This window comes from Micromys minutus (assembly GCF_963924665.1).
Source record: "Micromys minutus genome assembly, chromosome: 20".
Taxonomy (NCBI): domain Eukaryota; kingdom Metazoa; phylum Chordata; class Mammalia; order Rodentia; family Muridae; genus Micromys; species Micromys minutus.
Window position 1 is genome coordinate 3023418 of NC_137955.1, and position 12596 is coordinate 3036013.

Genomic DNA, 12596 nt, shown 5'->3' on the forward strand with positions numbered 1-12596 from the left:
AAGGAATTTGCTTAATCTGACCTTTCACTTCTAGAGATTGAGAGTCACTAAACATTATTTACTTAACAGCATTAAGTTTAATAGGAGATGCTCCTAGAGGAGGCCAAAAAGCAGGTTGCTGCCCACCTCTGTCTGTCTGGCATTGCAAATTTACAGGGGTATTTGAAAGCCAGCATTTGTCAGGTGAAGCTGAGGCTTCCCATGGACTGTAACAAACTGATGGACTGAAAACCCCACAGCACTTTTGGAGATGTGCTCCCAAGTTTGGATAATGCTTGCTCTTCTTTGGCTAGGAAAGTTTTCTACATGTGGGTTTTGATGTCAAGGGAAGGAAAGCTGCTTGTCAAAATACATCACTGACGTGAGTGAATCTTGGTGGTTTACACCATTTTATGAGTGGTGTGAAGAAAAAATCTTTTTCCAAAGCTAACCTGGATCGTTTTGTATTGGAAACATTAAAATCTTGACCACAACTTTGCACAGTTTCATTAGTTTCTGGGGTCTTTACGTTTCCTGTGACTTTTAGCATGTGTTCAATTTCACCCCACCCCCCGTAACCAAAACATGTAACTCTATTTCAATTGGCAGAGAACAAACTCAGTGTTTCCTTGACACCTGGTAAGGCTGTGAGAAGTAGAGAAAACAGAAAAGCCTCTCACTTTTGACTGCTGCCTGTCAGCTTCCAATGGCTTGGCTGGTAAAAGCAGGAGGCACACAGAAGCACAGAGGCTATGTTGCACCGTGTGTGCTCCGCCAAGTTCAAGACACACGAGGAACCAGAGTTCAGACACTAAGTTGGGTTTGCTTCAAGTGAAAGCACACACTGATAAACAGCTAGTCTTGCTCTTTCCTCTAAGAAACACCTTTTGTAGAAATGCCCTGAATTGCCTAATCCTGAAGATGCTTTTCTCTTCAAAGGGTTGCCTTGTGAGGGTCACATGGGCATTCCCATGACAGCACAGCTTTAAAGGAACAAGAAGAGCAGCAGCAAATGCTTTTCCTTTAAATACAGAAACCTGGGTAAATTATGAGGTAGAAAGCTACAAGGGACAGAATACTGTGAAGGGATAAAGTACTTGAGAGAGAATAGTTGACATGAGACGAGAGCCTACTGAGGTAAGTTGTCCTACTTTACCCTTTATGGAAAAGTAAAGAGGAAGCCGCATGAAGCCACCATTTGGCAGAATAAATTAGTGTCTATTAAGTAATGGTGCTGGAGCTGGTTTAGCTGGTGCTGGTTCAGGAGACCAAATGTTCTCAATTTTTCCCAACTCCATGTTGAATGACATTATGTTAGTCAGCATGAAATGGGAATGTTTACATCACAGAAGGGGCTAATACACTAACCTGGTACTTACTTTCTGCAGAGAGCAGGGTTATCGTTACACTACCAAATAAAGCACCTGATGCCATGTGACTCAATGTGTATAAGATATGAAAAAGTAAGCAGGTGAGCGAGACAACCCGCAAGCCAGGTGGGATGGAAAGAGAGACAAGGGAAAGGTAAGAGGAAACTGGGAGACATTTGTTAAATAGCATAGAATCCTTTTGACTGACCCACATGAATGAGATGTTGGCTTTGGAAAAATGACAGAGACACAAAGAAAAATAAATACCAAAAAGATGGTTTCTGCAATTCCTGCTGAACCCAGGGGCCTGTGTCTATGAAAGGATTGAGAGCTTATGCTCCAACCCCAACTCAGGAGCCCCATGGCAAAGGCATGCACTGCTAATGTAGTAGGGTAGAAAGAACTCCTGCACGCGATTTGAGAATGCCGCTGAGATTTACAGTGTTGTATGAGTGGGGGTGGGGTACATCATCAAAACCAGAATCTTTATCCTCATTTATAATAGTCCTATGACACTCACCACAATCAAGAAGCTGTCGTAATTCTGCAGGGTTGCTGGAGCTCTGTGTTCTGTATAAAGTTGAACATTCCAGTCCTAGGACACAAAACAGACCATGCATGCAAAACACAGCTCTCAGGAGAAGCCGTGAGCCTGCCACCAGAGGGGTCCAATTTCCATCCAGCGTCTATTCTAGATGTGTGCTAAATATTCTTGGAAGCCAACCTCAATAATTAGTTTTATCTGGTATGTCAATAATTTTGGCAAATCCAGTACACTATTAAAAAGCAGGTTAATCATCGTTATTAAATTAGGAAGAATTGAATAACTCCCACTGAGTAACCACGTATTGGTTTCTAATCAGCGGCTGGCAACCTTTAGATCATGACCCTTTTGATGGGTGTTGCCTAAAACCCTAGGAAAACACAGATATTTACAATACAGATAATATACAATATGATTCACAATACCACCAAACTACAGTCATGAAGAGGCAACAAAAATAATTTTATGGTGGGGTCACTACCACATGAGGACTGCATTTAAGGGTCTCAGCATTAGGAAGGGTGAGAACCACTCACTGACCTAGAGTCAGAAATTATCAGCCAGGATCTCTTCCTACTACAGAGTCACCACATAATTAGTGTGGGTAACATAGCCTCTGTCCCCAGAAGTTAGTAAGATAGTCAAATAATGAGTGGCCCAGAGAGACTTACAGATTATAACAATCATGAAATAAAACGCATAAGAACTGACTTCCTCTAGCAGTTACCTTTCTTCTCAATGGCTTCCAGGAGCTTTATAAGAAGAGGTGGGGCAACATCAGGAGGGGCAAACTGCTCGGCCAGATCAGGAAGGGTCAACACTAGAAGAGACAGTTCCAGCATTAGATTTCATGTGAGGCAATCAAGACCATTTCTATACACGTAATTCAATTACTCCCAACCATGCTGCATACTGCTGGGGCCCCAGAGACATAGCTGTTGCTTCCTTCTAGAGAGAGCTCTCTGCATGACCACCAAGAATCCCAGAATCACCCAACAATGGGCTTCTGATATTCTCCCCTCTAGGGCATCTTTCCTAGAACAGACTGCCCTTTGTTAGGGCACCTCAGAGTACAGGCAGGGTCTATGTGGAGGGGCTCCATGCTAAACTAGAGCTTGCATGTTCAGGGAGAATAAAAAGAGATGCTTCAGCCCCATATCCTGAACACAACCAGTGGAGTCCAGAAAATCTGAAACCAAGTCTGGCTCCTAGGTTATTATGAAATAACTGTTGCTCAGGTAGGCGAGACTAGATAAAATCAAGAGATGGTCTGTTACCATGGTACATAACTGATATATCTGAATTCCAAGTAGCTTAGTAATCTTTTGTATCCTTGCACTGAGTTCTATCAATGCCCAGGAATCACTGCAAATCAACACAAATGACCATTGGCCACCCAACAATAAATTAAGCCCCTGTTTAACTGTTGTTAAAAACCTTTGCTTGCGCACGCGTGCGCACGCGCGCGCGCGCGCACACACACACACACACACACACACACACACATACACACACACGGGTAGGAAATGAGATACTTTAAAATGTTTTTTAAGATTCATTTCATATCATGTGTATGAGTATTGTATGTGTATGTATATGTACTACTTGAGTCCCTGGTACTTGAGGAAAGAAAATGTATTAGATTCCCTGGAACTGGAGTTACAAATGTTTGTGAGTCACTATGTAAGTTCAGGGAACTAATCCCGAATCCTCTGTAAGAGCAACAGGTGCTCTTAATCAAGAATTGTGAGACTGTGTCTTCATTGTTATGTGTGTACATTTTATAGTGGTAACAACACAAAACTATCTAATAGGATGACAATCTCAAATGACTCCATCACATTACAGTGATGACCATGTTCTTATTCAAAATGGTGGTGGGGGTGGGTGAAGTAAAAGTAATTTTCAAAACTATGCTAGAAGAGGGAACTAAACATTTCACCTTAAATTTCTCAAACTCCAAAATATAGTTTGTGAATCTTATTGACCACATCTGCAAGAGTAACTTTTCTGTCATTAATGCTTAAGTTCGGATGTTTATAATTATCTAGAACAGACAACTCATATACCCCAGAAACACTAAGTGGCCATAATTAGGCTTCAGGGAGGCTTCAGTGTTACAATCATTATAAGATGTATACAATGCTAAGAAAAATGTCTAACTAAATCCATTGTCAGTACCAAGGATCAGCACTGATGTGGGAGTACAGAACTACAATCCAGCACTTGGAAGGCTACAAGGTAATAGATATTCTGGTTTATCCTCCAAACGGAAGATCCTGGCTAAAAGAAAGCAAACACGAAACACACACACACACTCACTCCCATGCACAACCACACAGACACACATGCCACCAGCAGAATCAGCAGCACAGGGCAAACCATTATTTCCTCTGATAAAATATAAACCACTTCCCTTGGCTTTAGAGTTTTAGCTCACAACAGTCTCCTCTCCCACAAATACCTTCACTTCTACATGGAACAAAATGAAGGTCATCCTGTTTGTGTACAAACTTACTAAAGAGAAACTGAGAAAAATGAGATGAGCTAGCCATCAGGATTCAGTATTTGTCTTCCTGCTAAAAGCCTCAGCACCGTCCCAATTCCAAAACCCAAGGTTAGTAGTAAAGACACATCCCCGGACTGAACTCATATAATTAAACCTCAAATCCTCTCATATTCCCTTCACATGTAACATAATTTCAATGGGGGGAAAAAAACCCACTGTCACAGAGATCGAAATTGCTTAATAAAGTTTATCTCTTTCCAAAATCTTATCAACACAATCATTTCCGAAGGCAAATATGAGAACTAAATTAGGTGATAATTAAAAATTTCATGTAACTATTATTGAAATATGCACCCAACAGTTGCTGGTTGGCCAAGTACTGCAAATACAGGAGTTTCCATCTCCCTCTACCTCAGCTTAAAAAAGAGAGGAAGGAAGGAAGGAAGGAAGGAAGGAAGGAAGGAAGGAAGGAAGGAAGGAAGAAAGGAAGGAAGAAAGGAAGGAAGGAAGGAAACCAATAACAAAAGACAATGTCCTAAGCTACAGAGCATCTTCATCTAACACCTCTACTGCTCTTCGATGAAGTCTCTGAAAACCACTGTGGTGACCAGCAGGTATGTGTGAGAACAATGGCCTTTTCAAAGCACTGTGCACACAGTGAAACAGAGTTTTCCTTTTTGTGCTGGATTAGAGTATGTCCAGCTGAATTTTTTAATACCTAAGAAGCTTGATTTCGCAAAAGCATGACTCATTGACAGGCAATCAAGATTTTGCAATAGGAACTTGAAAGGGCAAAACTTTACAAGGTAAAACAATGAAGACAACAACAATTCTGGGATATCCTATTCCTTGGTATAAGGTCTCTCACTCAGCACGCTTCCTCTCTGAATATTTAGGCTTGGATAATATGGCAGTCCTGAGGAAGTTCCTATTACTCACTTTAGATAATGGGTAATCACTGGAATTCTAAACAGTGTGTTACTCTCTATAACAACTCTAAACCCAACTATTATCTAATCCCATTAAATACATATCTAAGACCTATATTTCTGTCAGTAGATTTCATCGTAAGAAATTCCAGCAGGAAATGGCTAGGAATGACTAACAGGTTAGCTTTACCCTGATTAGTCCACAATGAAGCATCAAAGTCTAATAAAACAAAATTGTACAAAAAAAAAAAAAAAAAAAAAAAAACCCACAAAAACCCTATAGAATATAGAGAATTAACACTTACATTTTCCATATTTACAGATCTCCTGGATCTGAGTCAGAATGAACTTCAGTTTAGAAGCTTGCTATACATTGTTGTCTAAGGTCTGCAGAGCCACAATCATTCTTGAGCATCTGGAAGTATCTGTAGGTCTTCTGACATACCCAAGCCCAGTTTCTCACTCAGCCAAATCTTTATTCTTTATTCATCAAGAAAAGTCAAAGTTGTGCAAGGAAAATGAAGACAAAGAACAGTCCAAAGCATAACTTCGAAGGAGAGGCTGACTAGGCTGGCCTTCCACACTCACAAGAGCTCCAACCAATCACAGAACAGAAGAAAAACTCTCCAAACTGAAGTCCTTCCCAAACTACTAAAGCCAGCAAGCCTGTTGAGGGCACCAGCGGTGTGTAGGAGATAGGAGCATTCTGTGCTCTAAGTGGTGCCAACCCTACCAAGTGCAAGATGAAACCACACAGCTGAGGCTTTTGGAGGTGTTCTCCATTAAAAAAAAAAAAAGTTGAAAAGCAAAGAAAAAGACATTTTAAATAAAGTTAGTGCCTGGCCGGAGCGAGTGGAAAGTTTAAGGAGAAACATCAAAACGCAGAGGCTGCCCAAGCCAAGTGTTTCATTCCGAATGGAAGCAACTTGGAATTGTGTGAAAATCTGCTCATTCCCACTCAAAATGTAACATGAAATACACAGGAAAGAAAGGATATATGCAAATTGGGATCAATATTAATTCAAGATGTTAAACTGTCTTCTGACTTGCTGAATCCAGGCTTACTTTCTGTCTGAACCAATCTTCTCTAGTGACTTCAAAAGGAAAAAAAAAAATGGACACAAATCAAAGCAAGCCCAATTCTTTTCGTAAACGCTGTAAGCACGTTCATACTATCTACCTATAACAGCTAATTCCCTGGACTTCAAACTTCTTAGGCTCTGAGGGCTGCAAGCCACATCAAAAGCTGGTATGCTCTTTAGGCTAGACTGTAAGACTGAAAATCAAAAACAAAGTAAAAAAAAAAAAAAAACAACCCTGGGTTTGTTAATTTTGGTACACACTAGTTTCATCAGTAGTGCTGACATGATTAAAAGCACAAAGTGGCTTTCCATCCTCAGGTACCACTTAATGACAGTAATCTTCGACAAGTTAATTAACTTACACCTGAGTTTTTTCGTCTGTAAAATGGGAGTAATTATATGAGTTAGTAAGGATTAGTGAGCAATAGCTCCTTAGTGGACAAAGTACCCAGGGTGCAGAAAGACAATCATTTTTATCAGAATGGTTACTAGGCGTAAATGGTTTCATTTTTACACATCTGTCTGTATATCTGTACATGGACCACATGTGTGCCAGGTAGCTTAAAACCGCTACTTATTGTAGCCGCCATGGGGCTGGGAGATTGCTTAGTATTGAAGAGCATCGGCCCCACTGAAAGATTTTTGAATATTCATTCAAGATGAAAAAATTTAAGAGCAGACGATCTATATAATATTCGGTCAGTTTTCTTAATACTTCTTAAAGGAGGGGGGCTTGAATCATATCTGACAAAGTAGGCATTAACATTTTGCCTCTTGTTCTATAAATAATAGAATCCTTTCAGAAGTCAACTCAAATATTACACTATTTGAACTTAGCATATTTTTTCCCAATAAGAACCATAACACTGATATGTTTAAGCTACTTGAATTCAATTCTCTGAATCTGAAGAGGAAAGTAAGTTGGAATGGGTTTTGCTTTGGAGAATGAAGATAGACGAACGGGCAATGAAGAGTGGGAGTCGATGTGAAAGAGAATCTTCAGGTGAAACCACACTGTTTTCAGAGGCAACTAGTAACACTGACATTTTCAAACAACTAGCAGATTTGAGCTGAAGCCTGCAAGTCCTTGTAGATGTCCTGCACTCCTTAGTTCTGCACATCTCCAAGTTCGTGCCCTGCCTCATCATTTTTGCTCTACAACTTGAACTCAAGGAACAGGAGATTTTGCCCACTTGGTCTTATTTCTAGCCTAGCTTCTAGGTTGATCTCAAAAACAAACAGCAAGTCTTAGGAAGCAGGTGCACAGCTTTCCCTCGGACAGTCTATTAAAGCCTTAAAGTGACTTCAGCATACGGAAGTGCAAGGTTACACTTAATCTTTGACAGGCAGGTTAATTAATTGTGATCTTTATCGCCTAAATTGAAATCTGATGTAAAGATGACAACTTACAGTGCATAGCAAATTGAAATGCTGAGCAGGAGGTAAATAGGAAAGAAAGTGAGCTCCTCCTCCCCATTTCCTACCAAGCAAATGATTTATAGTTGAGTCCAAGGAATTTCAAAGGCCAATGATTTATAAGGAAGTTGGTCTTTTGGTCTGTAGGCTTAGAGAGACTTCATTTGAAGCATGACTCAGATGATCCATAAAAGAAAGAATGGAGAGGTGGGGATGAGGAGAAAGAGAGAAAAAAAACCACATTCCACACACATGGCGGCGATGGGCACTTGGCCCTTTGTTGAATGTGTGAAAGAAGAATGGTTAATGACACCAGCTAGGAGCCATGTCCCCATACCATTTAACATGTGTGCTCTTTTTCATACCAGCTCAAAGATATCTAGTCATTATTATTCTTGATTTAGAGACAAGGAAACAGATATTGAGAGATTACGTCATCGGGTCCATGTCATAAGCACCTAAGTTGTGTGCATGTGCTTAGCATGGGCCAGTTTGCTCACCAGTCCTTGGCTTACAATAGAAACCCACAACAGTTCCCAAAATTTCAAGGTTCCCAAATTTTAGTGGTAACTGCGTTAGGAGTGTCCACATAACACAGAAGACATGTGATCCTCAATCCCATCAGGCAATGGCCACAATATTTACTGGTGGGTTCAAGAAAAGCCACCTCAGCAGCAGCATCCGCTCCTGTATATCCTTCCCCAAGTTAGACAGTAGATCGTTCCTCCATTCTCACACGATTTTGGTGTCATCAAACAATCAACAGTACCCACAGTGAGGAAGAGCAATAAGCACCCCTGTTCATCCGACAGAAGTAGGGACACCTTGCAGGTGACAGAGGGCTAGCAGCAATGTTCAAGTCTCTCCCTATACATTTGATACTAAACCTCACCATCGGACTTACAAAGCATGTTGCAGATGCTAAATGAAGCCAGATCGTAAGGTGGAATTTAAGAAGCTCCAAATGCAATTAGAGAAAATGGAAAGGACTGGAAAGTTATCACAGTGACATACCAGAGGCCAAAAAGATGTCTGATCTAGGCTGGCAACCTACTGAACAGGCAGAAGCAAATGCTGGCCAAGGGAGGACAGAGCTTGAGAAGGAGAAACTGCCAAAGCAGCAAACTGGTTCAGCTGAACAATGCTGAGAGTTTTAAGAAAGGCTAGATAGAAATCAGAGACAACAGAGAGCTACCAAACCCCATCTTACTCAGCCCAGGGAGCCAGGGCTTTTCTGACATTTAAATATACTGAAAGCCTGAATGCTGGGCGACACTCCACCTATACCCTACAATTAATATTTTGCCATAAATGTTATCTGTAATTATTTTTTTTTTTGGTACATTTTAAGGTTAGGGGTGTGGATTAGTGCCATGGACTGTATTGTGTTCCCCACAATTCATATGTTAAAGTCCTTTGAGGTACCATGTCCCCAGCCCCCAAAGTGATGATGCTTAGGAGACAGCCTCTGGAAGATTATTGAATTTAAGTGAGGTGTGTGAGGGGATCCCTTCATGATTATATCAGTGTTCTTACCCATTCCAGAGGAGGCTATCCATATATACAAGCCAAGAAGATTTCCTTACCAGGTCCTTATTAAGTTACCAGAATTTACTAAGGTTCTATGGTAACCTGAGCTCATATCAACAACCACACCTAAAGTGAAGAAAACCTCCTTTGTCTAAGGAAAGTTAGTAGCAAACTCTAAGTATTTAGAAAACACCTCTGTGCATAAGAATGTTTCTGACAGTGATGTAGGAGGCTGGTTTATAAGCCTTCACACACATATCAATAATCTCAATTGAACAAGAGATACCCGTGCTGCAAGATCTCAGACCCCCTACTTTCAAGGAGCAAGAACTGAGGATGAGTGTTCCAGCTGCAGAGAAGAAAAAGAGTCCTACAACTGCTATCTACAAGTACTTGGTTTCACAGGATGGCTTTATAACGCAACTCAGCAAAGCACCTCAGCTTGTGCTGGGCAGATGGCGCTAAGTAGAAAGTCTCCCTGTCTCAGTGATTAGGTCTGATGTCCTTCCTACCTAATGTCAACAGATATTAGGGGCAGAAGCTTGTTTGATGCATCTCTGTACCACCACATGAGGATGGCGAGTCACAACTTGATTGAGGTCCTGAGATAAGTTCTCCCAAAGGGCAAGATTTCTTAGTTTTGATGTGTGGTTTGGAGACTGTGCCAATGGGGCATTGGAGAAGCCAGTTACCATGACTACAGGTAACTTGCCATCACTCTCAGAATCCAAAGAGCCTTGGTGGGAAGCTGTATAATTGTCCCCATTTTACAGATGAGGAAAGGGAGATTTAAAATAACAACGAAGTGAGTAGCCCAAAGTCAGTCTGTCAGTTAATTGGCAAAGTGATCTGAATGAATTCAGCTTGCTTTCTTGGGAGGCCCTCTTGGTGCATTCTGGAGGTTACCCAGCCAAGAGCAGAGGCTGCAAAAAGCTTTGCATAAGACTGATATAAATGATCCTGGCAATATTTACAGGCCTTGGTGACAAGAAGCATGTTTATTCAAATCGGGCCTGGAGTGGTGAGCCAGCTTCTCCTTTATCAGGCCTGAGGCCCTGCCAGCCCGCTCAGTCAGGCTAAATATTTTTGGGACAACATTTATTAAATATTTTTCTCATAAGGCTAAACTAAGCACATTCTTCCTCAGGAATGTCACAGGGTTTATTCAGCTAAAAATAACTGGCCAACTTATCATATTTGGCAAAATATGAAGGAGTCTTCGTGAGTCATCAGGTAGAAGAAAGGTGTAAAGAATATGGAACTGGGGACTGGAGAGGTGGCACAGTGGTGACAAGCATCAGCTGCTCTTCCAAAGAACTCAGGTTTGATTGTCAGTACCCACAATGCACTTCACAATGGCTACGACTTCAGTTCCAGCAGATCCAGTGACTTCATCTGGCTACTGAAGGTAGAACATGCGTGTGACACCCAGACAAAACACCGATACATATAAAAGTAAATAATAAACACAGAGTACAGTGACTAGAACATCAGAGACGGAAGAACAGGGGAAAGATGAACTGCATATGGAATGGGCAAGAAGGATAAGCGACTCAAAAATACTCAACGGAACATTCTCAATAAAGTGGGAGAAATACATGAGAAACTAAGTTTATAACAGTCGAAGTTCTTCATCAACAAAACCCTTAAACACACACACACACAGAGAGAGAGAGAGAGAGAGAGAGAGAGAGAGAGAGAGAGAGAGAGAGAGAGAGAGAGAGAGAGAGAACTATGCTATCTCCACAGAATAAAGGCAAGTGATCCTGAGATAAAAGGAAAACCAGTCTTAATGGCATGAAGGATCATGGTTTGAAATAAATCAAGCAATATGTCTTTACTGCTTCTGTTCTGGGCAATTAATTCTGGTGGGCTAACACATTTCCCTCCATCAAAAGACGCCATGTTTATCAAATAAATGAATATGAACTTACTCTTCTTTAAAGTAGTGTCCTTGGCTGTAAGAATGTTAAATGTGCCCACTGAAGCAACAGACTGCAGTACAGTCTCTTAAAAACACCTCCAGCTGGGAACAGCACTAAACTATGGCGAGTCATTTATGTTTTTTTTTTTTTTTTTTTTTTTTTTTTTTTTGTTTCCCTTAACTTCAATACCAGGAATTGCTGCAGCCAGAACTGTAGCAAAATATTAAGTATATATTGATTGCATCTAACCTTGTTCTACCAAAGATTCTCAGAATAAGCTAACAAACAGGGAGATGACATTTGAGGGGTGCACATGCTGTAGTAATCGCTTAAAGGTCTGTGGGGGTCAAGTATGCAACTAAACATAAAGAAGCAAAGTGCTGGCAGAAAAGGAGTTAAAGAAGCCCGCCCCCCATCTGGGAGGCTACCAGTCAGGCTTTTAAATCAACACCTCAGCTCGGAGTGGAAGCCAGGCGTCCTGCAGACAGGACGCAGCTGAAACTTCCTGGCTGCAAAGTAGGAATGGTGGGAAAATGCTGATTTTCTATAAATGGAAATACCTGGGGTGTGGTTAAGGAAAACTAGTGACTCAGTCTGTGGGAGGGTAAGGCAATGCCTTCTCTGTGGGGTGCTCTCTTCTGTCATTAGCATCTCAGAGAGGACCCTTTCTCTGCTCCCCTCCCCCTCTCACCCCTCTTAGCCACCGCTTCTTTGTAGGTCTGAACAGGAAGTGACAGCGCCTGCACCCTGGGAAGGAGTTTTGTACATTTTGTTCGATCAGATTAGCCCCAGTAACTTTATGAATTATGAGCTGTCAACTCCTTTTTCAACCGCTATAGAATATGTTTCTTAGAAATTGTAGCTATAAATAAAACAACAGATGTTTTCAATTGGCTCCAATAGCGCTTGGGCAATTTTGTTAAAGGGAAGCAGTCAAAAGACTGCATTAGGGCTCCGCCTATTGGTCGCTTTTGCAATGGAAACCAGAAAGGGGTTAAAAGACAGCTGTTGCCTTTTGTGAGTTTTATGTTAAGCATGATTAGAGCCTCTTCTAGGCACAACTATCACTATATCTAGAAAAGAAAAATCCAAAATGAATGAAGTGAAGAATGTGCTTGATGTGTTCCTGGTTTCTCTATGGGCAATGAGTCAGGTAACTTTGGACTAAGTATCCATTATGTCTGGATCCTGTTGTGCAGCTGAGAGAAATGATCAAAGATTAATATGATTAATAAGACCAGCCATATTAAATGGTTTCTAGTTCTCAAACTAGAGTGGGGGGAAGAACCATAGCTAAATATAGAAGTATTAA

General features: G+C 41.1%; 1 protein-coding gene across 1 annotated transcript in view; it reads right to left on the reverse strand.

Moving 5' to 3' along the window:
* The window catches only part of PIK3R1 (phosphoinositide-3-kinase regulatory subunit 1), a 76350-nt gene that overhangs the window by 21717 nt on the left and 42037 nt on the right, over positions 1-12596 (reverse strand). Inside the window, exons 3-4 of the mRNA XM_080933774.1 lie at positions 2621-2713; positions 1870-1944 (exon numbers count right to left, since the gene is read on the reverse strand). Coding sequence (XP_080789900.1) covers positions 1870-1944; positions 2621-2713 — 168 coding nt within the window. The remainder of the gene's footprint in view (positions 1-1869; positions 1945-2620; positions 2714-12596) is intronic.